This window comes from Hemibagrus wyckioides, linkage group LG17 (genome assembly GCF_019097595.1).
Source record: "Hemibagrus wyckioides isolate EC202008001 linkage group LG17, SWU_Hwy_1.0, whole genome shotgun sequence".
Lineage (NCBI taxonomy): Eukaryota > Metazoa > Chordata > Actinopteri > Siluriformes > Bagridae > Hemibagrus > Hemibagrus wyckioides.
Window position 1 is genome coordinate 5,258,455 of NC_080726.1, and position 24,750 is coordinate 5,283,204.

The 24,750-nt window shown below is 43.9% G+C and overlaps 1 protein-coding gene across 1 annotated transcript in view; it reads left to right on the forward strand.

The window, feature by feature from the left end:
- Window positions 1-24,750, forward strand: part of nbeab (neurobeachin b) — a 451,655-nt gene that overhangs the window by 191,586 nt on the left and 235,319 nt on the right. Inside the window, exons 23-25 of the mRNA XM_058413684.1 lie at window positions 1,484-1,701; window positions 22,590-22,743; window positions 22,964-22,972. Of these exons, the coding sequence (XP_058269667.1) occupies window positions 1,484-1,701; window positions 22,590-22,743; window positions 22,964-22,972 (381 nt within the window). The remainder of the gene's footprint in view (window positions 1-1,483; window positions 1,702-22,589; window positions 22,744-22,963; window positions 22,973-24,750) is intronic.

Consider the following 24,750-nt stretch of genomic DNA (forward strand, 5'->3'; position numbering starts at 1 on the left):
CTCATGAGACATAATCCTTCATCAAAGATTCATCCATTCATCCATTTTCTCTACCCACTTTAATCCTAATTAGGGTCAAGGGGATCTGCTGGAGCCTATCCCAGCACATACTGGGCGAACGGCAGGGGTACACCCTGGACAGGTCACCAGTCCATCACAGGGCCACACATATAGACAGACAACCACACACACTCCTATGGGCAATTTAGAATTACCAATCAACCTAATGTACATGTTTTTGGACTGTGGGAGGAAACCGGAGTACCCGGAGTAAACCCACACAGGCATGGGGAGAACATGCAAACTCCACACAGAAAGGCCCCTGCCTGTTCGTACCCAGGACCTTCTTGCTGTGAGGCAACATGCTAACATGCTAACTCCACACAGAAAGGCCCCTGCCTGTTTGAACCCAGGACCTTCTTGCTGTGAGGCAACAGTGCTAACCACTAAGCCACCCTGCTGCCCTCAAAGATTCATGCAATGCTTAATAACGTTTACGAAAACCCAGTGTAATATGTAAGCTTCAGATAAATTGTCACATAGCAGTTTGTCTTTTCCACGTGAGCGTTGCTTGACAAAAATACGATTGCTCGTTACAACACGACTTAAAAGAAAAGTGGGATTTTCAGTGCACTCGTGTTGGAAAGCATAAAAAAGTGGCTATAATATTGTAAAACCTCTGATTACTATAATCAGCATGATTGCAGCAATTCACTTTGATCAAAATGGTTGAAGTAATTCACTGTTATTTCCAGAGCTGCCTGATTTTTTACATTTATGAAGGAGGAGAAAAAGGGAATATAAATAATAATGATGTCCGATGTATTGTTCTACTGTAATACAGGGGAACCTTGGCATATGAACTTAATTCATTCTGGAGGCAAAAACGAATTTTCCCATTAGAAATAATGTAAATGCAGATAATCCGTTCCAGCCGCCCAAAAATATGACCAAGATGACCAATATGAAGTGTATGTAAACTGTATGGCTGCTTACAGAGCTGACCCAAGCCAAGCATTTCATGTCAAGGCTCCTCACAGGAAGTCGTGCCACCAAGCTTGGGCTAAAAATAGAACAGACCACCCACACCACCGATCTGTCAACAAAAAAACACCCGAAAAATCACCTAGCTGTAGAACGCATGCTGAAGGGAACGTTGGTATCGTGGGTTGATTCTTTCCAAACAGCTTTTGCTGATTGAAACTTTGCCGGCATTCGGTTCCAAAAAAAAAAAATCCAAAAAAAGAAAAGTCTCCGGAAGAAAATAGAATGTTTAATGCTTTATGGGCAGATTCATTTGCCGACGATTCTGGCTTACCTGTATGCTATTAAAATAGGTTTTGTGGCTCAGTGTAAATTTTATTCTATGGGAAAGGGGCAAAAATGCTTCTTTTGCTGTTGAAGGTTGCAGACCCTTGCCGAGGACCACGAGTGTGTAGGATAAGTGCTACAGAAAATGAATGGATATTTTGTGGCTTTCTAGGATGTCCATGGTAGAGCGGGTGGACTGTTGGACAGAGACGTGAGGGTGGACCTGGGCTTCAGAGTCATGCCTATGAGCGAGGAGCAGCGGCGTCAGTTCAGCCCGGGTCCTCGCACCACCATGTTCCGCATCCCAGAGTTCAAATGGTCACCGATGCACCAGCGCTTACTCACTGACCTGCTCTTCGCTCTCGAGGCAGACCTGCACGTATGGAGGAGGTCAGTCTCCGTCCAGTTGAATCAGTTAGATGCTGTAGATGTTACAGTCTCCTTTTACATGGCCTGCTCAATTAAGCCCTTTATATTTTATGTATATTTATTTAATATACTTAACTACACTTTTTTAGTATAGTTTTTTTGTAGAGTTCTGATTTATAGGGTTCATGTATGTGTGTGTTGAGAGAGTGTGTGTTGAGTGTTGAGAGTGTGTGTTGACAGAGTGTGTTGAGTGTTGAGAGAGTGTGTTGAGAGAGTGTGTGTTGAGAGAGTGTGTGTTGAGAGTGTGTGTTGAGAAAGTGTGTGTTGAGAGAGTGTGTTGCGAGTGAGTGTTGAGTGTCTTGTTGATAGTGTGTGTTGAGAGAGTGTGTGTTGAGAAAGTGTGTGTTGAGAGAGTGTGTGTTGAGAAAGTGTGTGTTGAGAGAGTGTGTGTTGAGAGAGTGTGTTGAGAAAGTGTGTGTTGAGAGAGTGTGTTGCGAGTGAGTGTTGAGTGTCTTGTTGATAGTGTGTGTTGAGAGTGTGTGTTGAGAGAGTGTGTTGAGAGAGTGTGTGTTGAGTGTTGAGAGAGTGTGTTGAGAGTGAGTGTTGAGAGAGTGTGTGTTGAGAGAGTGTGTTGAGAGAGTGTGTTGAGAGTGAGTGTTGAGAGAGTGTGTTGAGAGTGTGTGTTGAGAGTGTGTGTTGAGAGAGTGTGTGTTGAGAGATTGTGTTGAGAGTGTGTGTTGAGAAAGTGTGTTGAGTGTTGAGAGAGTGTGTTGAGAGAGTGTGTTGAGAGGGAGTGTGGAGAGAGAGTGTGTTGAGAGTGTGTGTTGAGAGAGTGTGTTGAGAGAGTGTGTGTTGAGAGAGTGTGTTGAGAGGGAGTGTGGAGAGAGAGTGTGTTGAGAGTGTGTGTTGAGAGAGTGTGTTGAGAGAGTGTGTGTTGAGAGAGTGTGTTGAGAGTGTGTGTTGAGAGAGTGTGTGTTGAGAGAGTGTGTTGAGAGAGTGTGTGTTGAGAGAGTGTGTTGAGAGTGTGTGTTGAGAGAGTGTGTTGAGAAAGTGTGTGTTGAGAGAATGTGTTGAGAGAGTGTGTTAATAGTGTGTGTTGAGAGTGTGTGTTGAGAAAGTGTGTTGAGTGTTGAGAGAGTGTGTTGAGAGAGTGTGTGTTGAGAGAGTGTGTTGAGAGTGTGTGTTGAGAGAGTGTGTTGCGAGTGAGTGTTGAGTGTCTTGTTGATAGTGTGTGTTGAGAGAGTGTGTTGAGAGTGTGTGTTGAGTGTTGAGAGTGTGTGTTGAGAGAGTGTGTTGAGAGTGTGTGTTGAGAGTGTGTGTTGAGAAAGTGTGTGTTGAGAGAGTGTGTGTTGAGTGTTGAGAGAGTGCGTTGAGAGAGTGTGTGTTGAGAGAGTGTGTGTTGAGAGAGTGTGTTGAGAAAGTGTGTGTTGAGAGAGTGTGTGTTGAGTGTTGAGAGAGTGTGTTGAGAGTGTGTGTGTTGAGTGTTGAGAGAGTGTGTTGAGAGTGAGTGTTGAGAGAGTGTGTTGAGAGTGTGTGTTGAGAGTGAGTGTTGAGAGAGTGTGTTGAGAGAGTGTGTTGAGTGTTGAGAGTGTGTGTGTTGAGTGTTGAGAGAGTGTGTTGAGAGTGAGTGTTGAGAGAGTGTGTGTTGAGAGTGAGTGTTGAGAGTGTGTGTTGAGTGTTGAGAGAGAGTGTTGAGAGAGAGTGTGTTGAGAGTGTGTGTTGAGAGAGAGTGTTGAGAGTGTGTGTTGAGAGAGAGTGTGTTGAGAGTGTGTGTTGAGAGAGTGTTGAGAGAGTGTGTGTTGAGAGAGAGTGTGTTGAGAGGGAGTGTGTTGAGAGAGTGTGTTGAGAGAGAGTGTTGAGAGAGTGTGTTGAGAGTGTGTGTTGAGAAAGTGTGTTGAGTGTTGAGAGTGTGTTGAGAGAGTGTGTTGAGAGTGTGTGTTGAGAGAGTGTGTTGAGAGAGTGTGTGTTGAGAGTGTGTGTTGAGAAAGTGTGTTGAGTGTTGAGAGTGTGTTGAGAGTGTGTGTTGAGAGAGTGTGTGTTGAGAGAGTGTGTTGAGAAAGTGTGTGTTGAGAGAATGTGTTGCGAGTGAGTGTTGAGTGTCTTGTTGATAGTGTATGTTGAGAGAGTGTGTTGAGAGAGTGTGTTGAGTGTTGAGAGTGTGTCTTGAGAGAGTGTGTTGAGAGTGTGTGTTGAGTGTTGAGAGAGTGCGTTGAGAGAGTGTGTGTTGAGAGAGTGTGTTGAGAAAGTGTGTGTTGAGAGAGTGTGTGTTGAGTGTTGAGAGAGTGTGTTGAGAGTGTGTGTGGTGAGTGTTGAGAGAGTGTGTTGAGAGTGAGTGTTGAGAGAGTGTGTTGAGAGTGTGTGTTGAGAGTGTGTGTTGAGAGTGTGTGTTGAGAGAGAGTGTTGAGAGAGTGTGAGTTGAGTGGAGAGAGAGTGTTGAGAGTGAGTGTTGAGAGTGTGTTGAGAGTGAGTGTTGAGAGTGTGTGTTGAGAGAGTGTGTGTTGAGAGTGTGTGTTGAGAGTGTGTGTTGAGAGTGTGTGTTGAGAGTGTGTGTTGAGAGTGAGTGTTGAGAGTGTGTGTTGAGAGTGAGTGTTGAGAGAGTGTGTGTTGAGAGTGAGTGTTGAGAGTGTGTGTTGAGAGTGAGTGTTGAGAGAGTGTGTGTTGAGAGAGTGTGTTGAGTGTTGAGAGAGTGTGTGTTGAGAGTGTGTGTTGAGAGAGAGTGTGTTGAGAGTGTGTGTTGAGAGAGAGTGTTGAGAGAGAGTGTGTTGAGAGTGTGTGTTGAGAGAGAGTGTTGAGAGTGTATGTTGAGAGAGTGTGTTGAGAGTGTGTGTTGAGAGTGTGTGTTGAGAGAGTGTGTTGAGAGAGTGTGTGTTGAGTGTTGAGAGTGTGTGTGTTGAGTGTTGAGAGAGTGTGTTGAGAGTGAGTGTTGAGAGAGTGTGTTGAGAGTGTGTGTTGAGAGTGAGTGTTGAGAGAGTGTGTGTTGAGAGTGAGTGTTGAGAGAGTGAGTGTTGAGAGAGTGTGTTGAGAGTGTGTGTTGAGAGTGTGTGTTGAGAGTGTGTGTTGAGAGTGTGTGTTGAGAGTGTGTGTTGAGAGTGAGTGTTGAGAGTGTGTGTTGAGAGTGTGTGTTGAGAGTGAATGTTGAGAGTGTTGAGAGAGTGTGTGTTGAGAGAGTGTGTTGAGTGTTGAGAGAGTGTGTGTTGAGAGTGTGTGTTGAGAGAGAGTGTGTTGAGAGTGTGTGTTGAGAGAGAGTGTTGAGAGAGAGTGTGTTGAGAGTGTGTGTTGAGAGAGAGTGTTGAGAGTGTGTGTTGAGAGAGAGTGTTGAGAGAGAGTGTGTTGAGAGTGTGTGTTGAGAGAATGTGTTGCGAGTGAGTGTTGAGTGTCTTGTTGATAGTGTATGTTGAGAGAGTGTGTTGAGAGTGTGTGTTGAGAGTGTGTGTTGAGAGAGTGTGTTGAGAGTGAGTGTTGAGAGAGTGTGTGTTGAGAGTGAGTGTTGAGAGTGTGTGTTGAGAGTGTGTGTTGAGAGTGTGTGTTGAGAGTGAGTGTTGAGAGAGTGTGTGTTGAGAGAGTGTGTTGAGTGTTGAGAGAGTGTGTGTTGAGAGTGTGTGTTGAGAGAGAGTGTGTTGAGAGTGTGTGTTGAGAGAGAGTGTTGAGAGAGAGTGTGTTGAGAGTGTGTGTTGAGAGAGTGTGTTGTGAGTGTGTGTTGAGAGAGAGTGTTGAGAGAGAGTGTGTTGAGAGTGTGTGTTGAGAGAATGTGTTGCGAGTGAGTGTTGAGTGTCTTGTTGATAGTGTATGTTGAGAGAGTGTGTTGAGAGTGTGTGTTGAGTGTTGAGAGTGTGTCTTGAGAGAGTGTGTTGAGAGTGTGTGTTGAGAGTGTGTGTTGAGTGTTGAGGAGTGTTGAGAGAGTGTGTTGAGAGTGTGTGTTGAGAGTGTGTGTTGAGAGAGTGTGTGTTGAGTGTTGAGAGAGTGTGTTGAGAGTGTGTGTGGTGAGTGTTGAGAGAGTGTGTTGAGAGTGTGTTGAGAGTATGTGTTGCGAGTGAGTGTTGAGTGTCTTGTTGATAGTGTGTTGAGAGAGTGTGTGTTGAGTGTTGATAGTGTGTGTGTTGAGTGTTGAGAGTGTGTGTTGAGAGTGTGTGTTGAGAAAGTGTGTTGAGTGTTGAGAGAGTGTGTTGAGAGTGTGTGTTGAGAGAGTGTGTGTTGAGAGTGTGTGTTGAGAGTGTGTGTTGAGAGAGTGTGTGTTGAGAGTGTGTGTTGAGAGTGAATGTTGAGAGTGTGTGTTGAGAGTGTGTGTTGAGAGTGAATGTTGAGAGAGTGTGTGTTGAGAGTGAATGTTGAGAGTGTGTGTTGAGAGTGAGTGTTGAGAGAGAGTGTGTTGAGAGTGTGTGTTGAGAGAGAGTGTTGAGAGTGTGTGTTGAGAGAGAGTGTTGAGAGAGAGTGTGTTGAGAGTGTGTGTTGAGAGAGTGTTGAGAGAGTGTGTGTTGAGAGAGAGTGTTGAGAGAGAGTGTGTTGAGAGTGTGTGTTGAGAGAGAGTGTTGAGAGTGTATGTTGAGAGAGTGTGTTGAGAGTGTGTGTTGAGAGTGTGTGTTGAGAGAGTGTGTTGAGAGAGTGTGTGTTGAGTGTTGAGAGTGTGTGTGTTGAGTGTTGAGAGAGTGTGTTGAGAGTGAGTGTTGAGAGAGTGTGTTGAGAGTGTGTGTTGAGAGTGAGTGTTGAGAGAGTGTGTGTTGAGAGTGAGTGTTGAGAGTGAGTGTTGAGAGAGTGTGTTGAGAGTGTGTGTTGAGAGTGAGTGTTGAGAGAGTGTGTGTTGAGAGTGAGTGTTGAGAGTGTGTGTTGAGAGTGAGTGTTGAGAGTGTGTGTTGAGAGTGTGTGTTGAGAGTGTGTGTTGAGAGTGAGTGTTGAGAGAGTGTGTGTTGAGAGAGTGTGTTGAGTGTTGAGAGAGTGTGTGTTGAGAGTGTGTGTTGAGAGAGAGTGTGTTGAGAGTGTGTGTTGAGAGAGAGTGTTGAGAGAGAGTGTGTTGAGAGTGTGTGTTGAGAGAGAGTGTTGAGAGTGTGTGTTGAGAGAGAGTGTTGAGAGAGAGTGTGTTGAGAGTGTGTGTTGAGAGAATGTGTTGCGAGTGAGTGTTGAGTGTCTTGTTGATAGTGTATGTTGAGAGAGTGTGTTGAGAGTGTGTGTTGAGAGTGTGTGTTGAGAGAGTGTGTTGAGAGAGTGTGTGTTGAGTGTTGAGAGTGTGTGTGTTGAGTGTTGAGAGAGTGTGTTGAGAGTGAGTGTTGAGAGAGTGTGTTGAGAGTGTGTGTTGAGAGTGAGTGTTGAGAGAGTGTGTGTTGAGAGTGAGTGTTGAGAGTGTGTGTTGAGAGTGTGTGTTGAGAGTGAGTGTTGAGAGAGTGTGTGTTGAGAGAGTGTGTTGAGTGTTGAGAGAGTGTGTGTTGAGAGTGTGTGTTGAGAGAGAGTGTGTTGAGAGTGTGTGTTGAGAGAGAGTGTTGAGAGAGAGTGTGTTGAGAGTGTGTGTTGAGAGAGAGTGTTGAGAGTGTGTGTTGAGAGAGAGTGTTGAGAGAGAGTGTGTTGAGAGTGTGTGTTGAGAGAATGTGTTGCGAGTGAGTGTTGAGTGTCTTGTTGATAGTGTATGTTGAGAGAGTGTGTTGAGAGTGTGTGTTGAGTGTTGAGAGTGTGTCTTGAGAGAGTGTGTTGAGAGTGTGTGTTGAGAGTGTGTGTTGAGTGTTGAGAGAGTGCGTTGAGAGAGTGTGTGTTGAGAGATTGTGTTGAGAAAGTGTGTGTTGAGAGAGTGTGTGTTGAGTGTTGAGAGAGTGTGTTGAGAGTGTGTGTGTTGAGTGTTGAGAGAGTGTGTTGAGAGTGAGTGTTGAGAGTGTGTGTTGAGATTGTGTGTTGAGAGTGTGTGTTGAGAGAGTGTGTTGAGAGAGTGTGTGTTGAGTGTTGATAGTGTGTGTGTTGAGTGTTGAGAGAGTGTGTTGAGAGTGAGTGTTGAGAGAGTGTGTTGAGAGTGTGTGTTGAGAGAGTGTGTTGAGAGTGAGTGTTGAGAGAGTGTGTGTTGAGAGTGAGTGTTGAGAGTGTGTGTTGAGAGTGTGTGTTGAGAGTGTGTGTTGAGAGTGAGTGTTGAGAGAGTGTGTTGAGTGTTGAGAGAGTGTGTGTTGAGAGTGTGTGTTGAGAGAGAGTGTGTTGAGAGTGTGTGTTGAGAGAGAGTGTTGAGAGAGAGTGTGTTGAGAGTGTGTGTTGAGAGAGAGTGTTGAGAGTGTGTGTTGAGAGAGAGTGTTGAGAGAGAGTGTGTTGAGAGTGTGTGTTGAGAGAGTGTTGAGAGAGTGTGTGTTGAGAGGGAGTGTTGAGAGTGTGTGTTGAGAGAGTGTGTTGAGAGTGTGTGTTGAGAGAGTGTGTTGAGTGTGTTCAGAGAGAGTGTGTTGAGAGAGTGTGTTGAGAGTGTGTGTTGAGAGTGTGTGTTGAGTGTGTTGAGAGAGAGTGTGTTGAGAGAGTGTGTGTTGAGAGTGTGTGTTGAGAGTGTGTGTTGAGAGTGAATGTTGAGAGAGAGTGTTGAGAGTGTGTGTTGAGAGTGTGTGTTGAGAGTGTGTTGAGAGTGTGTGTTGAGAGTGTGTTGAGAGGGAGTGTGTTGAGAGTGTGTGTTGAGAGAGAGTGTGTTGAGAGGGAGTGTGTTGAGAGTGTGTGTTGAGAGTGTGTTGAGAGAGAGTGTGTTGAGAGGGAGTGTGTTGAGAGTGTGTGTTGAGAGTGTGTTGAGAGAGAGTGTGTTGAGAGTGTGTGTTGAGAGTGTGTTGAGAGAGAGTGTGTTGAGAGAGTGTGTTGAGAGAGTGTGTTGAAAGTGTGTGTTGAGAGAGAGTGTGTTGAGAGGGAGTGTGTTGAGTGTTGAGAGAGTGTGTTGAGAGAGTGTGTTGAGAGGGAGTGTGGAGAGAGAGTGTGTTGAGAGTGTGTGTTGAGAGAGTGTGTTGAGAGAGTGTGTGTTGAGAGGGAGTGTGGAGAGAGAGTGTGTTGAGAGTGTGTGTTGAGAGAGTGTGTTGAGAGTGTGTGTTGAGAAAGTGTGTTGAGTGTTGAGAGTGTGTTGAGAGTGTGTGTTGAGAGAGTGTGTGTTGAGAGAGTGTGTTGAGAAAGTGTGTGTTGAGAGAATGTGTTGCGAGTGAGTGTTGAGTGTCTTGTTGATAGTGTGTGTTGAGAGTGTGTGTTGAGAGTGTGTGTTGAGTGTTGAGAGTGTGTGTTGAGAGAGTGTGTTGAGAGTGTGTGTTGAGAGTGTGTGTTGAGAGAGTGCGTTGAGAGAGTGTGTGTTGAGAGAGTGTGTGTTGAGAGAGTGTGTTGAGAAAGTGTGTGTTGAGAGAGTGTGTGTTGAGTGTTGAGAGAGTGTGTTGAGAGTGTGTGTGTTGAGAGAGTGTGTTGAGAGGGAGTGTGTAGAGAGAGTGTGTTGAGAGTGTGTGTTGAGAGAGAGTGTTGAGAGTGTGTGTTGAGAGAGTGTGTTGAGAGAGTGTGTTGAGAGGGAGTGTGGAGAGAGAGTGTGTTGAGAGTGTGTTGAGAGAGTGTGTTGAGAGAGTGTGTGTTGAGAGAGTGTGTTGAGAGGGAGTGTGGAGAGAGAGTGTGTTGAGAGTGAGTGTTGAGAGAGTGTGTTGAGAGAGTGTGTGTTGAGAAAGTGTGTTGAGTGTTGAGAGTGTGTTGAGAGTGTGTGTTGAGAGAGTGTGTGTTGAGAGAGTGTGTTGAGAGTGTGTTGAGAGTATGTGTTGCGAGTGAGTGTTGAGTGTCTTGTTGATAGTGTGTGTTGAGAGAGTGTGTTGAGAGTGTGTGTTGAGTGTTGAGAGAGTGTGTTGAGAGTGTGTGTTGAGAGTGTGTGTTGAGAGTGTGTGTTGAGTGTTGAGAGAGTGCGTTGAGAGAGTGTGTGTTGAGAGAGTGTGTTGAGAAAGTGTGTGTTGAGAGAGTGTGTGTTGAGTGTTGAGAGAGTGTGTTGAGAGTGTGTGTGTTGAGTGTTGAGAGAGTGTGTTGAGAGTGAGTGTTGAGAGAGTGTGTTGAGAGTGTGTTGAGAGTGTGTGTTGAGAGTGTGTGTTGAGTGTTGAGAGTGTGTGTGTTGAGTGTTGAGAGAGTGTGTTGAGAGTGAGTGTTGAGAGAGTGTGTTGAGAGTGTGTGTTGAGTGTTGAGAGAGTGCGTTGAGAGAGTGTGTGTTGAGAGAGTGTGTTGAGAAAGTGTGTGTTGAGAGAGTGTGTGTTGAGTGTTGAGAGAGTGTGTTGAGAGTGTGTGTGTTGAGTGTTGAGAGAGTGTGTTGAGAGTGAGTGTTGAGAGAGTGTGTTGAGAGTGTGTGTTGAGAGTGTGTGTTGAGAGTGTGTGTTGAGTGTTGAGAGTGTGTGTGTTGAGTGTTGAGAGAGTGTGTTGAGAGTGAGTGTTGAGAGAGTGTGTTGAGAGAGTGTGTGTTGAGAGTGAGTGTTGAGAGAGTGTGTGTTGAGAGTGAGTGTTGAGAGTGTGTGTTGAGAGTGTGTGTTGAGAGTGAGTGTTGAGAGAGTGTGTGTTGAGAGTGTGTGTTGAGTGTTGAGAGAGTGTGTGTTGAGAGTGTGTGTTGAGAGAGAGTGTGTTGAGAGTGTGTGTTGAGAGAGTGTGTTGAGAGAGAGTGTGTTGAGAGTGTGTGTTGAGAGAGAGTGTTGAGAGTGTGTGTTGAGAGTGTTGAGAGAGAGTGTGTTGAGAGTGTGTGTTGAGAGAGTGTTGAGAGAGTGTGTGTTGAGAGAGAGTGTGTTGAGAGAGTGTGTGTTGAGGGTGTGTGTTGAGTGTGTTGAGAGAGTGTGTGTTGAGAGTGTGTGTTGAGAGTGAATGTTGAGAGTGAGTGTTGAGAGTGTGTGTTGAGAGTGAGTGTTGAGAGTGTGTTGAGAGTGTGTGTTGAGAGTGTGTGTTGAATGTGTTGAGAGTGTGTGTTGAGAGTGTGTGTTGAGAGTGAGTGTTGAGAGAGAGTGTGTTGAGAGAGTGTGTTGAGAGTGAGTGTTGAGAGAGTGTGTGTTGAGAGTGTGTGTTGAGAGTAGTGTTGAGAGTGTCTGTTGAGAGTGTGTGTTGAGAGAGTGTGTGTTGAGAGTGTGTGTTGAGAGTGAATGTTGAGAGTGTGTGTTGAGAGTGTGTGTTGAGAGTGAATGTTGAGTGTGTTGAGAGAGAGTGTGTTGAGAGAGTGTGTGTTGAGAGTGTGTGTTGAGTGTGTTGAGAGAGAGTGTGTTGAGAGTGTGTGTTGAGAGTGAATGTTGAGTGTGTTGAGAGAGTGTGTTGAGAGTGAATGTTGAGAGTGTGTGTTGAGTGTGTTGAGAGTGTGTGTTGAGAGTGTATGTTGAGTGTGTTGAGAGAGTGTGTTGAGAGTGAATGTTGAGAGTGTGTGTTGAGTGTGTTGAGAGAGTGTGTGTTGAGAGAGTGTGTGTTGAGAGTGTATGTTGAATGTATTGAGAGAGTGTGTGTTGAGAGTGAATGTTGAGAGTGTGTGTTGAGAGTGAGTGTTGAGAGTGTGTGTTGAGAGTGAGTGTTGAGAGTGTGTGTTGAGAGAGTGTGTGTTGAGAGAGTGTGTGTTGAGAGAGTGTGTGTTGAGAGTGTGTGTTGAGAGTGTGTGTTGAGAGAGTGTGTGTTGAGAGTGTGTGTTGAGAGTGAATGTTGAGTGTGTTGAGAGAGTCTGTGTGTGTTGAGAGTGTGTGTGTGTGTGTTGAGAGTGTGTGTTGAGAGTGAGTGTTGAGAGAGTGTGTGTTGAGAGTGTGTGTTGAGAGTGTGTGTTGAGAGTGAATGTTGAGTGTGTTGAGAGAGAGTGTGTTGAGAGAGTGTGTGTTGAGAGAGTGTGTGTTGAGAGTGTGTGTTGAGAGTGAGTGTTGAGAGTGTGTGTTGAGAGAGTGTGTGTTGAGAGAGTGTGTGTTGAGAGTGAGTGTTGAGAGTGTGTGTTGAGAGAGTGTGTGTTGAGAGAGTGTGTGTTGAGAGTGTGTGTTGAGAGAGTGTGTGTTGAGAGTGTGTGTTGAGAGTGTGTGTTGAGAGTGAGTGTTGAGAGAGTGTGTGTTGAGAGAGTGTGTTGAGTGTTGAGAGAGTGTGTGTTGAGAGTGTGTGTTGAGAGTGTGTGTTGAGAGAGAGTGTTGAGAGAGAGTGTGTTGAGAGTGTGTGTTGAGTGTTGAGAGAGTGCGTTGAGAGAGTGTGTGTTGAGAGAGTGTGTGTTGAGAGAGTGTGTGTTGAGTGTTGAGAGAGTGTGTTGAGAGTGAGTGTTGAGAGAGTGTGTTGAGAGTGTGTGTTGAGAGTGTGTGTTGAGAGTGTGTGTTGAGTGTTGAGAGTGTGTGTGTTGAGTGTTGAGAGAGTGTGTTGAGAGTGAGTGTTGAGAGAGTGTGTTGAGAGTGTGTGTTGAGAGTGAGTGTTGAGAGAGTGTGTGTTGAGAGTGAGTGTTGAGAGTGTGTGTTGAGAGTGTGTGTTGAGAGTGAGTGTTGAGAGAGTGTGTGTTGAGAGAGTGTGTTGAGTGTTGAGAGAGTGTGTTGAGAGTGAGTGTTGAGAGAGTGTGTTGAGAGTGTGTGTTGAGAGTGTGTGTTGAGAGTGTGTGTTGAGTGTTGAGAGTGTGTGTGTTGAGTGTTGAGAGAGTGTGTTGAGAGTGAGTGTTGAGAGAGTGTGTTGAGAGTGTGTGTTGAGAGTGAGTGTTGAGAGAGTGTGTTGAGAGTGAGTGTTGAGAGTGTGTGTTGAGAGTGTGTGTTGAGAGTGAGTGTTGAGAGAGTGTGTGTTGAGAGAGTGTGTTGAGTGTTGAGAGAGTGTTTGTTGAGAGTGTGTGTTGAGAGAGAGTGTGTTGAGAGTGTGTGTTGAGAGAGAGTGTTGAGAGAGAGTGTGTTGAGAGTGTGTGTTGAGAGAGAGTGTTGAGAGTGTGTGTTGAGAGAGAGTGTTGAGAGAGAGTGTGTTGAGAGTGTGTGTTGAGAGAGTGTTGAGAGAGTGTGTGTTGAGAGAGAGTGTGTGTTGAGAGTGTGTGTTGAGTGTGTTGAGAGAGTGTGTGTTGAGAGTGTGTGTTGAGAGAGAGTGTTGAGAGTGTGTGTTGAGAGAGAGTGTTGAGAGAGAGTGTGTTGAGAGTGTGTGTTGAGAGAGTGTTGAGAGTGTGTGTTGAGAGAGAGTGTGTTGAGAGAGTGTGTGTTGAGAGTGTGTGTTGAGAGTGAATGTTGAGAGTGAGTGTTGAGAGTGTGTGTTGAGAGTGTGTGTTGAATGTGTTGAGAGTGTGTGTTGAGAGTGTGTGTTGAGAGTGAGTGTTGAGAGAGAGTGTGTTGAGAGTGTGTGTTGAGAGAGTGTTGAGAGTGTGTGTTGAGAGAGAGTGTGTTGAGAGAGTGTGTGTTGAGAGTGTGTGTTGAGAGTGAATGTTGAGAGTGAGTGTTGAGAGTGTGTGTTGAGAGTGTGTGTTGAATGTGTTGAGAGTGTGTGTTGAGAGTGTGTGTTGAGAGTGAGTGTTGAGAGAGTGTGTGTTGAGAGTGTGTGTTGAGTGTGTTGAGAGAGAGTGTGTTGAGAGTGTGTGTTGAGAGTGAATGTTGAGAGTGAATGTTGAGAGTGTGTGTTGAGTGTGTTGAGAGAGTGTGTGTTGAGAGTGTGTGTTGAGTGTATTGAGAGAGTGTGTTGAGTGTGAATGTTGAGAGTGTGTGTTTGAGAGAGTGTGTTTGAGAGTGTGTGTTGAGAGTGAGTGTTGAGAGAGTGTGTGTTGAGAGTGTGTGTTGAGAGTAGTGTTGAGAGTGTGTGTTGAGAGAGTGTCTGTTGAGAGAGTGTGTGTTGAGAGTGTGTGTTGAGAGTGAATGTTGAGAGTGTGTGTTGAGAGTGTGTTGAGAGTGACTGTTGAGTGTGTTGAGAGTGTGTTGAGAGAGTGTGTGTTGAGAGTGTGTGTTGAGTGTGTTGAGAGAGAGTGTGTTGAGAGTGTGTTGAGAGTGAATGTTGAGAGTGTGTGTTGAGAGTGTGTGTTGAGAGTGAATGTTGAGAGTGAATGTTGAGTGTGTTGAGAGTGTGTGTTGAGAGTGTATGTTGAGTGTGTTGAGACAGTGTGTTGAGAGTGAATGTTGAGAGTGTGTGTTGAGAGTGAGTGTTGAGAGTGTGTGTTGAGAGTGAGTGTTGAGAGTGTGTGTTGAGAGAGTGTGTGTTGAGAGTGTGTGTTGAGAGTGAGTGTTGAGAGTGTGTGTTGAGAGAGTGTGTGTTGAGAGTGTGTGTTGAGAGTGAATGTTGAGTGTGTTGAGAGAGTCTGTGTGTGTTGAGAATGTGTGTTGAGAGCGAGTGTTGAGAGAGTGTGTTGAGAGAGTGTGTGTTGAGAGTGTGTGTTGAGAGTGTGTGTTGAGAGAGTGTTGAGAGTGTGTGTTGAGAGAGAGTGTGTTGAGAGAGTGTGTGTTGAGAGTGTGTGTTGAGAGTGAATGTTGAGAGTGAGTGTTGAGAGTGTGTGTTGAGAGTGTGTGTTGAATGTGTTGAGAGTGTGTGTTGAGAGTGTGTGTTGAGAGTGAGTGTTGAGAGAGAGTGTGTTGAGAGAGTGTGTTGAGTGTGTTGAGAGAGAGTGTGTTGAGAGTGTGTGTTGAGAGTGAATGCTGAGAGTGAATGTTGAGAGTGTGTGTTGAGTGTGTTGAGAGAGTGTGTGTTGAGAGTGTATGTTGAGTGTATTGAGAGAGTGTGTTGAGTGTGAATGTTGAGAGTGTGTGTTGAGAGTGAGTGTTGAGAGTGTGTGTTGAGAGTGAGTGTTGAGAGAGTGTGTGTTGAGAGTGTGTTTTGAGAGTAGTGTTGAGAGTGTGTGTTGAGAGAGTGTCTGTTGAGAGAGTGTGTGTTGAGAGTGAATGTTGAGAGAGAGTGTTGAGAGTGTGTGTGTGTTGAGTGTTGAGAGAGTGTGTTGAGAGTGTGTGTTGAGAGTGTGTGTTGAGAGAGTGTGTGTTGAGTGTTGAGAGAGTGCGTTGAGAGAGTGTGTGTTGAGAGAGTGTGTTGAGAAAGTGTGTTGAGAGAGTGTGTTGAGAGTGTGTGTGTTGAGTGTTGAGAGAGTGTGTTGAGAGTGTGTGTTGAGTGTTGAGAGAGTGTGTTGAGAGTGTGTGTGTGTTGAGTGTTGAGAGAGTGTGTTGAGAGTGTGTGTTGAGAGAGTGTGTGTTGAGTGTTGAGAGAGTGTGTTGAGAGTGTGTTTGGTGAGTGTTGAGAGAGTGTGTTGAGAGTGAGTGTTGAGAGAGAGTGTGTTGAGAGGGAGTGTGTTGAGAGAGTGTGTTGAGAGTGTGTGTTGAGAGAGTGTGTTGAGAGTGTGTGTTGAGAGAGTGTGTTGAGTGTGTTCAGAGTGAATGTTGTGTGTGTTGAGAGAGTGTGTTGAGAGAGTGTGTGTTCAGAGAGTGTGTGTTGAGAGAGTGTGTTGAGAGTGTGTTGAGAGTGTGTGTTGAGAGTGTGTGTTGAGAGTGTGTGTTGAGAGTGTGTGTTGAGTGTGTTGAGAGAGAGTGTGTTGAGAGAGTGTGTGTTGAGAGTGTGTGTTGAGAGTGAATGTTGAGAGAGAGTGTGTTGAGAGGGAGTGTGTTGAGAGAGAGTGTGTTGAGAGTGTGTGTTGAGAGTGTGTTGAGAGGGAGTGTGTGTTGAGAGTGTGTTGAGAGAGAGTGTGTTGAGAGTGTGTGTTGAGAGTGTGTTGAGAGAGAGTGTGTTGAGAGTGTGTGTTGAGAGTGTGTTGAGAGAGAGTGTGTTGAGAGTGTGTGTTGAGAGTGTGTTGAGAGAGAGTGTGTTGAGAGAGTGTGTTGAGAGAGTGTGTTGAAAGTGTGTGTTGAGAGAGAGTGTGTTGAGAGGGAGTGTGTTGAGAGTGTGTGTTGAGAGAGAGTGTGTTGAGAGTGTGTGTTGAGAGTGTGTGTTGAGAGAGTGTTGAGAGTGTGTGTTGAGAGTGTGTGTTGAGAGTGTTGAGAGAGAGTGTGTTGAGAGGGAGTGTGGAGAGAGAGTGTGTTGAGAGTGTGTGTTGAGAGAGAGTGTGTTGAGAGAGTGTGTGTTGAGAGTGTGTTGAGAGTGTGTGTTGAGTGTGTTGAGAGAGTGTGTGTTGAGAGTGTGTGTTGAGAGTGAATGTTGAGAGTGAGTGTTGAGAGTGTGTTGAGAGTGTGTGTTGAGAGTGTGTGTTGAGAGTGAATGTTGAGAGTGTGTGTGTTGAGAGTGAATGTTGAGAGTGTGTTGAGAGTGAATGTTGAGAGTGTGTGTGTTGAGAGTGAATGTTGAGAGTGTGTTGAGAGTGAATGTTGAGAGTGTGTGTGTTGAGAGTGTGTGTGTTGAGAGTGAATGTTGAGTGTGTGTTGAGAGTGTGTGTTGAGAGTGAATGTTGAGAGTGTGTTGAGAGAGAGTGTGTGTTGAGAGTGAATGCTGAGAGTGTGTTGAGAGAGTGTGTGTTGAGAGTGTGTGTTGAGTGTGTTGAGAGTGTGTGTTGAGAGTGAATGTTGAGAGTGTGTGTTGAGAGTGAATGTTGAGAGTGTGTTGAGAGAGAGTGTGTGTTGAGAGTGAATGTTGAGAGAGTGTGTGTTGAGAGTGTGTGTTGAGAGTGAATGTTGAGAGTGTGTTGAAGGTGAATGTTGAGAGTGTGTGTGTTGAGAGTGTGTGTTGAGAGTGAATGTTGAGTGTGTGTGTGTTGAGAGTGTGTGGTGAGAGTGAATGTTGAGAGTGTGTGTTGAGAGTGTGTGTTGAGAGTGTGTGTTAAGAGAGTGTGTATTGAGAGTGAATGTTGAGAGTGTCTTGAGAGAGAGTGTGTTGAGAGAGTGTGTTGAGTGTGTGTGTTGAGTGTGTGTGTGTGTTGAGAGAGTGTGTGTTGAGAGTGTGTGTTGAGAGTGTGTGTTGAGAGAGTGTGTTGAGAGAGTGTGTGTTGAGAGTGTATGTTGAGAGTGAATGTTGAGAGCGTGTGTTGAGAGTGAATGTTGAGGGTGTGTTGAGAGAGAGTGTGTGTTGAGAGTGAATGTTGAGAGTGAATGTTGAGTGTGTGTTGAGAGTGAATGTTGAGAGTGTGTGTTGAGAGTGAATGTTGAGAGTGTGTTGAGAGAGAGTGTGTGTTGAGAGTGAATGCTGAGAGTGTGTTGAGAGAGTGTGTGTTGAGTGTGTGTGTTGAGAGAGTGTGTGTTGTGTGTGTGTGTGTGTGTTGAGAGAGTGTGTTGAGATTGTGTGTTTGTGTTGAGAGAGTGTGTTGAGAGTGTGTGTGTTGAGAGTGTGTGTGTTGAGTGTGTGTGTGTGTTGAGTGTGTGTGTGTGTGTTGAGAGTGTGTGTGTTGAGTGTGTGTGTGTGTTGAGAGTGTGTGTGTTGAGTGTGTGTGTGTGTGTTGAGAGAGTGTGTGTTGAGTGTGTGTGTGTGTGTTGAGTGGGTGTGTTGAGATTGTGTGTGTGTGTTGAGAGTGTGTTGAGAGTGTGTGTGTGTTGAGAGTGTGTGTGTTGAGTGTGTGTGTGTTGAGAGTGTGTGTGTTGAGTGTGTGTGTGTGTCTTGAGAGAGTGTGTGTTGAGTGTGTGTGTGTGTGTGTTGAGTGTGTGTGTTGAGAGTGTGTGTGTTGAGTGTGTGTGTGTTGAGAGTGTGTGTTGAGTGTGTGTGTGTATGTGTTGAGAGAGTGTGTGTTGAGTGTGTGTGTGTTGAGAGTGTGTGTGTTGAGAGTGTGTTGACTGTGTGTGTGTTGAGAGTGTGTGTGTGTTGAGTGTGTGTGTTGAGAGTGTGTGTGTGTGTTGAGTGTGTGTGTGTGTTGAGAGTGTGTGTGTGTGTTGAGTGTGTGTGTGTGTTGAGTGTGTGTGTGTTGAGTGTGTGTCGAGGGAGTGTGTGTTGAGAGTGTGTGTGTGTGTTGAGTGTGTGTGTGTGTGTGTTGAGAGTGTGTGTGTGTGTTGAGAGAGTGTGTGTTGAGTGTGTGTTGAGTGTGTGTGTGTGTTGAGTGTGTGTGTTGAGTGTGTGTGTTGAGTGTGTGTGTGTCGAGAGAGTGTGTGTTGAGTGTGTGTGTTGAGAGTGTGTGTGTGTGTGTTGAGAGTGTGTGTGTGTGTTGAGAGTGTGTGTTGAGAGTGTGTGTGTTGAGTGTGTGTGTGTTGAGTGTGTGTGTTGAGAGAGTGTGTGTTGAGTGTGTGTTGAGTGTGTGTGTGTGTTGAGAGTGTGTGTGTGTGTTGAGAGTGTGTGTGTGTGTTGAGAGAGTGTGTTGAGTGTGTGTGTGTTGAGTGTGTGTGTGTGTGTGTGTTGAGTGTGTGTGTGTTGAGAGTGTGTGTTGAGTGTGTGTGTTGAGAGAGTGTGTGTTGAGTGTGTGTGTGTGTTGAGTGTGTGTGTTGAGAGAGTGTGTGTTGAGTGTGTGTGTGTGTTGAGTGTGTGTGTTGAGAGTGTGTGTGTTGAGAGAGTGTGTGTTGAGTGTGTGTGTGTTGAGTGTGTGTGTGTTGAGTGTGTGTGTGTGTGTTGAGTGTGTGTGTGTTGAGTGTGTGTGTTGAGTGTGTGTGTGTGTGTGTTGAGTGTGTGTGTTGAGTGTGTGTGTGTGTTGAGTGTGTGTGTGTGTGTTGAGTGTGTGTGTTGAGTGTGTGTGTGTGTGTTGAGTGTGTTGAGTGTGTTGTGTGTGTTTCTGTACACAGAGTAGTGTGTGTTGAGTGTGTTGTGTTGAGTGTGTTGTGTTGAGAGTGTGTTGAGAGTGTGTTGAGTGTGTGTGTGTGTGTGTTGAGTGTGTGTGTTGAGTGTGTGTGTGTGTTGAGTGTGTGTGTGTGTGTTGAGTGTGTGTGTTGAGTGTGTGTGTGTGTGTGTTGAGAGTGTGTGTGTGTTGAGTGTGTGTGTTGAGTGTGTGTGTTGAGTGTGTGTGTGTGTGTGTTGAGTGTGTGTGTTGAGTGTGTGTGTGTGTTGAGTGTGTGTGTTGAGAGTGTGTGTGTGTTGAGTGTGTGTGTGTGTGTGTGTGTTGAGATTGTGTGTGTGTGTTGAGAGAGAGTGTGTTGAGTGTGTGTGTGTGTTTTGAGTGTGTGTGTTGAGAGTGTGTGTGTGTTGAGTGTGTGTGTGTGTGTGTTGAGAGTGTGTGTGTGTTGAGAGAGAGTGTGTTGAGAGAGAGTGTGTTGAGTGTGTGTGTGTGTGTTGAGTGTGTGTGTTGAGAGTGTGTGTGTGTTGAGTGTGTGTGTTGAGTGTGTGTGTTGAGTGTGTGTGTGTGTGTGTTGAGTGTGTGTGTGTGTGTGTTGAGTGTGTGTGTGTGTGTGTGTTGAGTGTGTGTGTTGAGTGTGTGTGTGTGTGTGTTGAGTGTGTGTGTGTGTGTTGAGTGTGTGTGTGTGTGTGTTGAGTGTGTGTGTGTGTGTGTGTGTGTTGAGTGTGTGTTGAGAGTGTGTGTGTTGAGTGTGTGTGTTGAGAGTGTGTGTGTGTGTTGAGTGTGTGTGTGTGTGTTGAGTGTGTGTGTTGAGAGTGTGTGTCTGTTGAGTGTGTGTGTGTGTTGAGTGTGTGTGTTGATTGTGTGTGTGTGTTGAGTGTGTGTGTTGAGAGTGTGTGTGTGTTGAGTGTGTGTGTGTGTGTGTGTTGAGTTTGTGTGTGTGTGTTGAGTGTGTGTGTGTGTGTGTTGAGAGTGTGTGTGTGTTGAGTGTGTGTGTGTGTTGTGTGTGTGTGTGTTGAGTGTGTGTGTTGAGTGTGTGTGTGTGTGTGTGTGTTGAGTGTGTGTGTGTGTTGAGTGTGTGTGTGTGTGTGTGTTGAGTGTGTGTGTTGAGTGTGTGTGTGTGTGTGTTGAGTGTGTGTGTGTTGTGTGTGTGTGTGTTGAGTGTGTGTGTGTGTGTTGAGTGTGTGTGTGTTGAGTGTGTGTGTGTGTTGAGTGTGTGTGTGTGTGTTGTGTGTGTGTGTTGAGTGTGTGCGTTGAGAGAGTGTGTGTGTGTGTTGAGAGTGTGTGTGTGTGTTGAGTGTGTGTTGAGAGAGTGTGTGTTGAGTGTGTGTGTTGAGTGTGTGTGTGTGTGTTGAGTGTGTGTGTGTGTATTGAGTGTGTGTTGAGAGTGTGTTGACTGTGTGTGTGTTGAGAGTGTGTGTGTGTTGAGTGTGTGTGTGTGTGTGTTGAGTGTGTGTGTGTGTATTGAGTGTGTGTGTGTTGAGTGTGTGTGTGTGTGTGTGTGTGTGTTGAGTGTGTGTGTTGAGTGTGTGTGTGTGTTGAGTGTGTGTGTGTGTGTGTCGAGAGAGTGTGTGTGTGTTGAGTGTGTGTGTGTGTTGAGTGTGTGTGTGTGTGTGTCGAGAGAGTGTGTGTGTGTTGAGTGTGTGTGTGTGTTGAGTGTGTGTGTGTGTGTGTTGAGTGTGTGTGTGTGTGTTGAGAGTGTGTGTGTGTGTTGAGAGTGTGTGTGTGTGTTGAGTGTGTGTGTGTGTTGAGAGTGTGTGTGTGTGTTGAGTGTGTGTTGAGAGTGTGTGTGTGTGTTGAGAGTGTGTGTGTGTTGAGAGTGTGTGTTGAGAGTGTGTTGAGTGTGTGTGTGTGTGTGTTGAGTGTGTGTGTTGAGAGTGTGTGTGTGTTGAGAGTGTGTGTGTGTGTGAGTTGAGTGTGTGTGTGTGTGTTGAGTGTGTGTTGAGTGTGTGTGTGTGTGTTGAGAGTGTGTGTTGAGTGTGTGTGTGTGTGTTGAGAGTGTGTGTTGAGTGTGTGTGTGTGTGTGTTGAGTGTGTGTGTTGAGAGTGTGTGTGTTGAGTGTGTGTGTGTGTGTTGAGAGTGTGTGTGTGTGTGTTGAGTGTGTGTGTGTGTGTTGAGAGTGTGTGTGTGTGTGTTGAGTGTGTGTGTTGAGAGTGTGTGTGTGTGTTGAGAGTGTGTGTGTGTTGAGTGTGTGTGTGTGTTGAGTGTGTGTGTGTTGAGTGTGTGTGTGTGTGTGTTGAGAGTGTGTGTGTGTTGAGTGTGTGTGTTGAGTGTGTGTATGTGTTGAGTGTTGAGTGTGTGTGTTGAGTGTGTGTGTGTGTTGAGTGTGTGTGTGTGTTGAGAGAGTGTGTGTGTTGAGTGTGTGTGTGTGTGTTGAGAGTGTGTGTTGAGAGTGTGTGTGTTGAGAGTGTGTGTGTGTGTTGAGTGTGTGTGTTGAGAGTGTGTGTGTGTGTTGAGTGTGTGTGTTGAGTGTGTGTTGAGTGTGTGTGTGTGTGTGTTGAGTGTGTGTGTGTGTTTCTGTACACAGAGTAGTGTGTGTTGAGTGTGTGTGTGTGTGTGTGTGTTGAGTGTGTGTGTGTGTTGAGTGTGTGTGTTGAGTGTGTGTTGAGTGTGTGTGTGTTGAGTGTGTGTGTGTGTGTGTTGAGAGTGTGTGTGTGTTGAGTGTGTGTGTGTGTTGAGTGTTGAGTGTGTGTGTTGAGAGTGTGTGTGTGTGTTGAGTGTGTGTGTGTGTTGAGTGTGTGTGTGTGTTGAGAGAGTGTGTGTGTTGAGTGTGTGTGTGTGTGTTGAGAGTGTGTGTTGAGAGTGTGTGTGTTGAGAGTGTGTGTGTGTGTTGAGTGTGTGTGTTGAGAGTGTGTGTGTGTGTTGAGTGTGTGTGTGTGTGTGTTGAGAGTGTGTGTGTGTGTGTGTTGAGTGTGTGTGTGTTGAGTGTGTGTGTTGAGTGTGTGTGTGTGTGTTGAGTGTGTGTGTGTGTGTTGAGTGTGTGTGTTGAGTGTGTGTTGAGTGTGTGTGTGTGTTGAGTGTGTGTTTGTGTGTTGAGTGTGTGTGTTGAGTGTGTGTTTGTGTGTTGAGTGTGTGTGTTGAGTGTGTGTGTGTGTGTTGAGTGTGTGTGTGTGTTGAGTGTGTGTGTTGAGTGTGTGTGTGTGTGTTGAGTGTGTGTGTTGAGTGTGTGTGTGTGTGTTGAGTGTGTGTGTTGGGTGTGTGTGTGTGTGTTGAGTGTGTGTGTTGAGTGTGTGTGTGTGTGTGTGTTGAGTGTGTGTGTGTGTGTGTTGAGTGTGTGTGTGTGTTGAGAGTGTGTGTGTGTGTGTTGAGTGTGTGTGTTGAGTGTGTGTGTGTGTGTTGAGTGTGTGTGTGTGTGTTGAGAGTGTGTGTGTGTGTGTTGAGAGTGTGTGTGTGTGTGTTGAGTGTGTGTGTTGAGTGTGTGTGTGTGTTGAGTGTGTGTGTGTGTGTGTTGAGTGTGTGTGTGTGTGTTGAGTGTGTGTGTTGAGAGTGTGTGTGTGTGTTGAGAGTGTGTGTGTGTGTTGAGTGTGTGTGTTGAGTGTTGAGTGTGTGTGTGTGTTGAGTGTGTGTTGAGTGTGTGTTTGTGTGTTGAGTGTGTGTGTTGAGTGTGTGTTTGTGTGTTGAGTGTGTGTGTTGAGTGTGTGTGTGTGTTGAGTGTGTGTGTGTGTGTGTTGAGTGTGTGTGTGTGTTGAGTGTGTGTGTTGAGTGTGTGTGTGTGTTGAGTGTGTGTGTGTGTGTTGAGTGTGTGTGTTGAGTGTGTGTGTTGAGTGTGTGTGTGTGTGTTGAGTGTGTGTGTTGAGTGTGTGTGTTGAGTGTGTGTGTGTTGAGTGTGTGTGTGTGTGTTGAGTGTGTGTGTTGAGTGTGTGTGTTGAGTGTGTGTGTGTGTGTTGAGTGTGTGTGTTGAGTGTGTGTGTGTGTTGAGTGTGTGTGTTGAGAGTGTGTGTGTGTGTTGAGAGTGTGTGTGTGTGTTGAGAGTGTGTGTGTGTGTTGAGTGTGTGTGTTGAGAGTGTGTGTGTGTGTTGAGAGTGTGTGTGTGTGTTGAGTGTGTGTGTTGAGTGTGTGTGTGTGTGTTGAGTGTGTGTGTTGAGTGTGTGTGTGTGTGTTGAGTGTGTGTGTGTTGAGAGTTCTTCTGTAAAGCCTCACTGTAAAGTTCTACATGGACATTTTAAGGGTTCTTTTAGAGGAGCTCTATATTTCTAGAGAGTATCAGACTTCATTGCTTAGTAATGATGAAATAAATTAGAATAAAATGAATTGTATTGCATATGGAATTGGTACGATTAAATTACAGTCAGTGTTTGATATCATGCTGTTACCTTTTTAATTATTAACACCAGAAGGAATAATGTCCTTCTCTTCTCTCTCTCTCTGTCTCTCTCTCTCTCTCCCTCTCTCTCTCTCTCTCTCTCTCTCCCTCTCTCTCTCTCTCTCTCTCTCTCCCTCTCTCTCATAGCCACTCAACCAAGTCAGTCATGGACTTTGTGAACAGCAATGAGAACATCATATTTGTACACAACACTATTCACCTCATCTCACAGATGGTGGACAACATCATCATCGCCTGTGGTGGGATCCTCCCTCTGCTCTCGGCCGCCACCTCGCCGTCTGTAAGTGCCTGTGGCGCCATCTTGTGCTTATCAACCATCATTACAGCCCTTACTGCTGCTTCCTTCTTACTCTTGGCTTCATTTCTGTAATAATAAATGATATTTATATTTAAAGAATATCTTTAGTATTGTTATTTATATGTTATTTAAGAATCACTTTGTTTATGTGTATGTAATTATGTGTTTGTTTTGCCTCCTTCTGCGCTTCTCGGCCATGCAGAACGCTAAGGTTAGTACCGCATACACGATTGTCTCTGTGGAAGTTTTTAAGCTTTTTAATATATTTCTCTACCCAGAATTCAAATGTTTTGCAGCTTCATTGGTAAACAAACAAACAAACAAACAAACAAACCAATAAATTAAGGATGTATTTCTATTTAATTTAAGGATACATTTGAAAGCTGCTTTGGTCCAGCAACACTTAAACATTTTGCAGCTAGTGACCATTTAATAAATCAACAAACACAAACCAAAAATATAAATAAATAAAAAAATAAAATAAATAAATTAAATAAATAAATAAATAAATAAATGTGGGGATGTGTCTATATTAATTTTACGGTTACATTTATATGTTCATTTTAAAATTAATCTTTAATCTTTAATCTTTAATTTATCTAAAGCTGTTCCACGATCATATCCATTGCTAAAAGCACCATAAAAACAAAAGTGATTTGATTTGATTAATTAATTTGTCCCTCTTCTTATATAAAATATATATAATATATAATTATATATAATACATATAATATTATATAATGTAATATATATATATATATATATATATATATATATATATATATATTTTTTTTTTTTAATATATTCGTGTATAAAATTTTTATTTTGTTTTATTTTATTTTAGTTTAGTTTATTTTATTTTAGGTTATTTTAGTTTATTTTATCTTAGCATTGCTCTGCTTGCTTTGGGATTACATTCATTCAAGTGACCAAACAAGCAAATAAGACATTAATAAGATATTAATAAACATAAAATCCGTTGAACAAGTTTCATCATTGTAATCCTTTTTTTTCAATCCCAATTATGCCATTATGAATGATTTACTGGTTTATGTTTTTGGTTTTCAGATTTTTATAAGAAAAAAAAGAAAAAAAAATCCTAAGATAATCCTAAGAAAATCTTTTTAGGCAAATAATTGAAAATACATAATGAAATACATAATAAAGTACATATTTTCAGAAATGTCCAGTTTAATGCGACTTTTTTTTGAGTGTTTAAACTTATTTACTTTGTTAAGTAGTGCAGAAGAATGTTTAATATTACTGTAGTGCAGGACACTTAAAGATTTATTAAACAGTTAATCAAGTGTCCTGGGCACAATGAGAGTGTGTGTTAAGAGTGTGTGTGTTGAGAGAGTGTGTGTTAAGAGTGTGTGTATGTTGAGAGTGTGTGTGTTTGAGTGTTTTTGTACACACTTCAGTCACAAACTGTGTAGAAAAACACTCTAAATGTAAATGTGAAGCTAAAGTGGTGATTTTCTGAAGAGAAGACTCGTTGATTCGTCCATTACACATGAAGCAGCAAATCTAATAATTAAATAATAATAGGTAAAAATGAAAGAAAAATTAAATGATAAGTAAATACATAATTAAGCAATATTAATAAATTATTAAAAAAGAAGTTCAATTAAATACATAATTAAATATGAATGAAATTATAATAATATCATTATTTGACTGCATGAATGCTCCCCTGGAGGCTGCACAGAAATTATTTTATTTATTTATTTATTTATTTATTTACTTATTTCCTTTATATCCACCACCTAGTTATTTTTTCCAGCTATAATAACTCTGTGAAGCATTTTTGTATATTATTTGGCCTTTAAAAAAAAAAAATAAATAAGGAAATAATTTGATTAGATTCCGTTGATAATGTTAATCAATTTAATAATTAATATTTTTTTTAATACACATCATTCGACCCTACGTTGCTACTAATAGCATGAGCTACAAGAATAGTTTTATTACACACACACTGATGTGCTG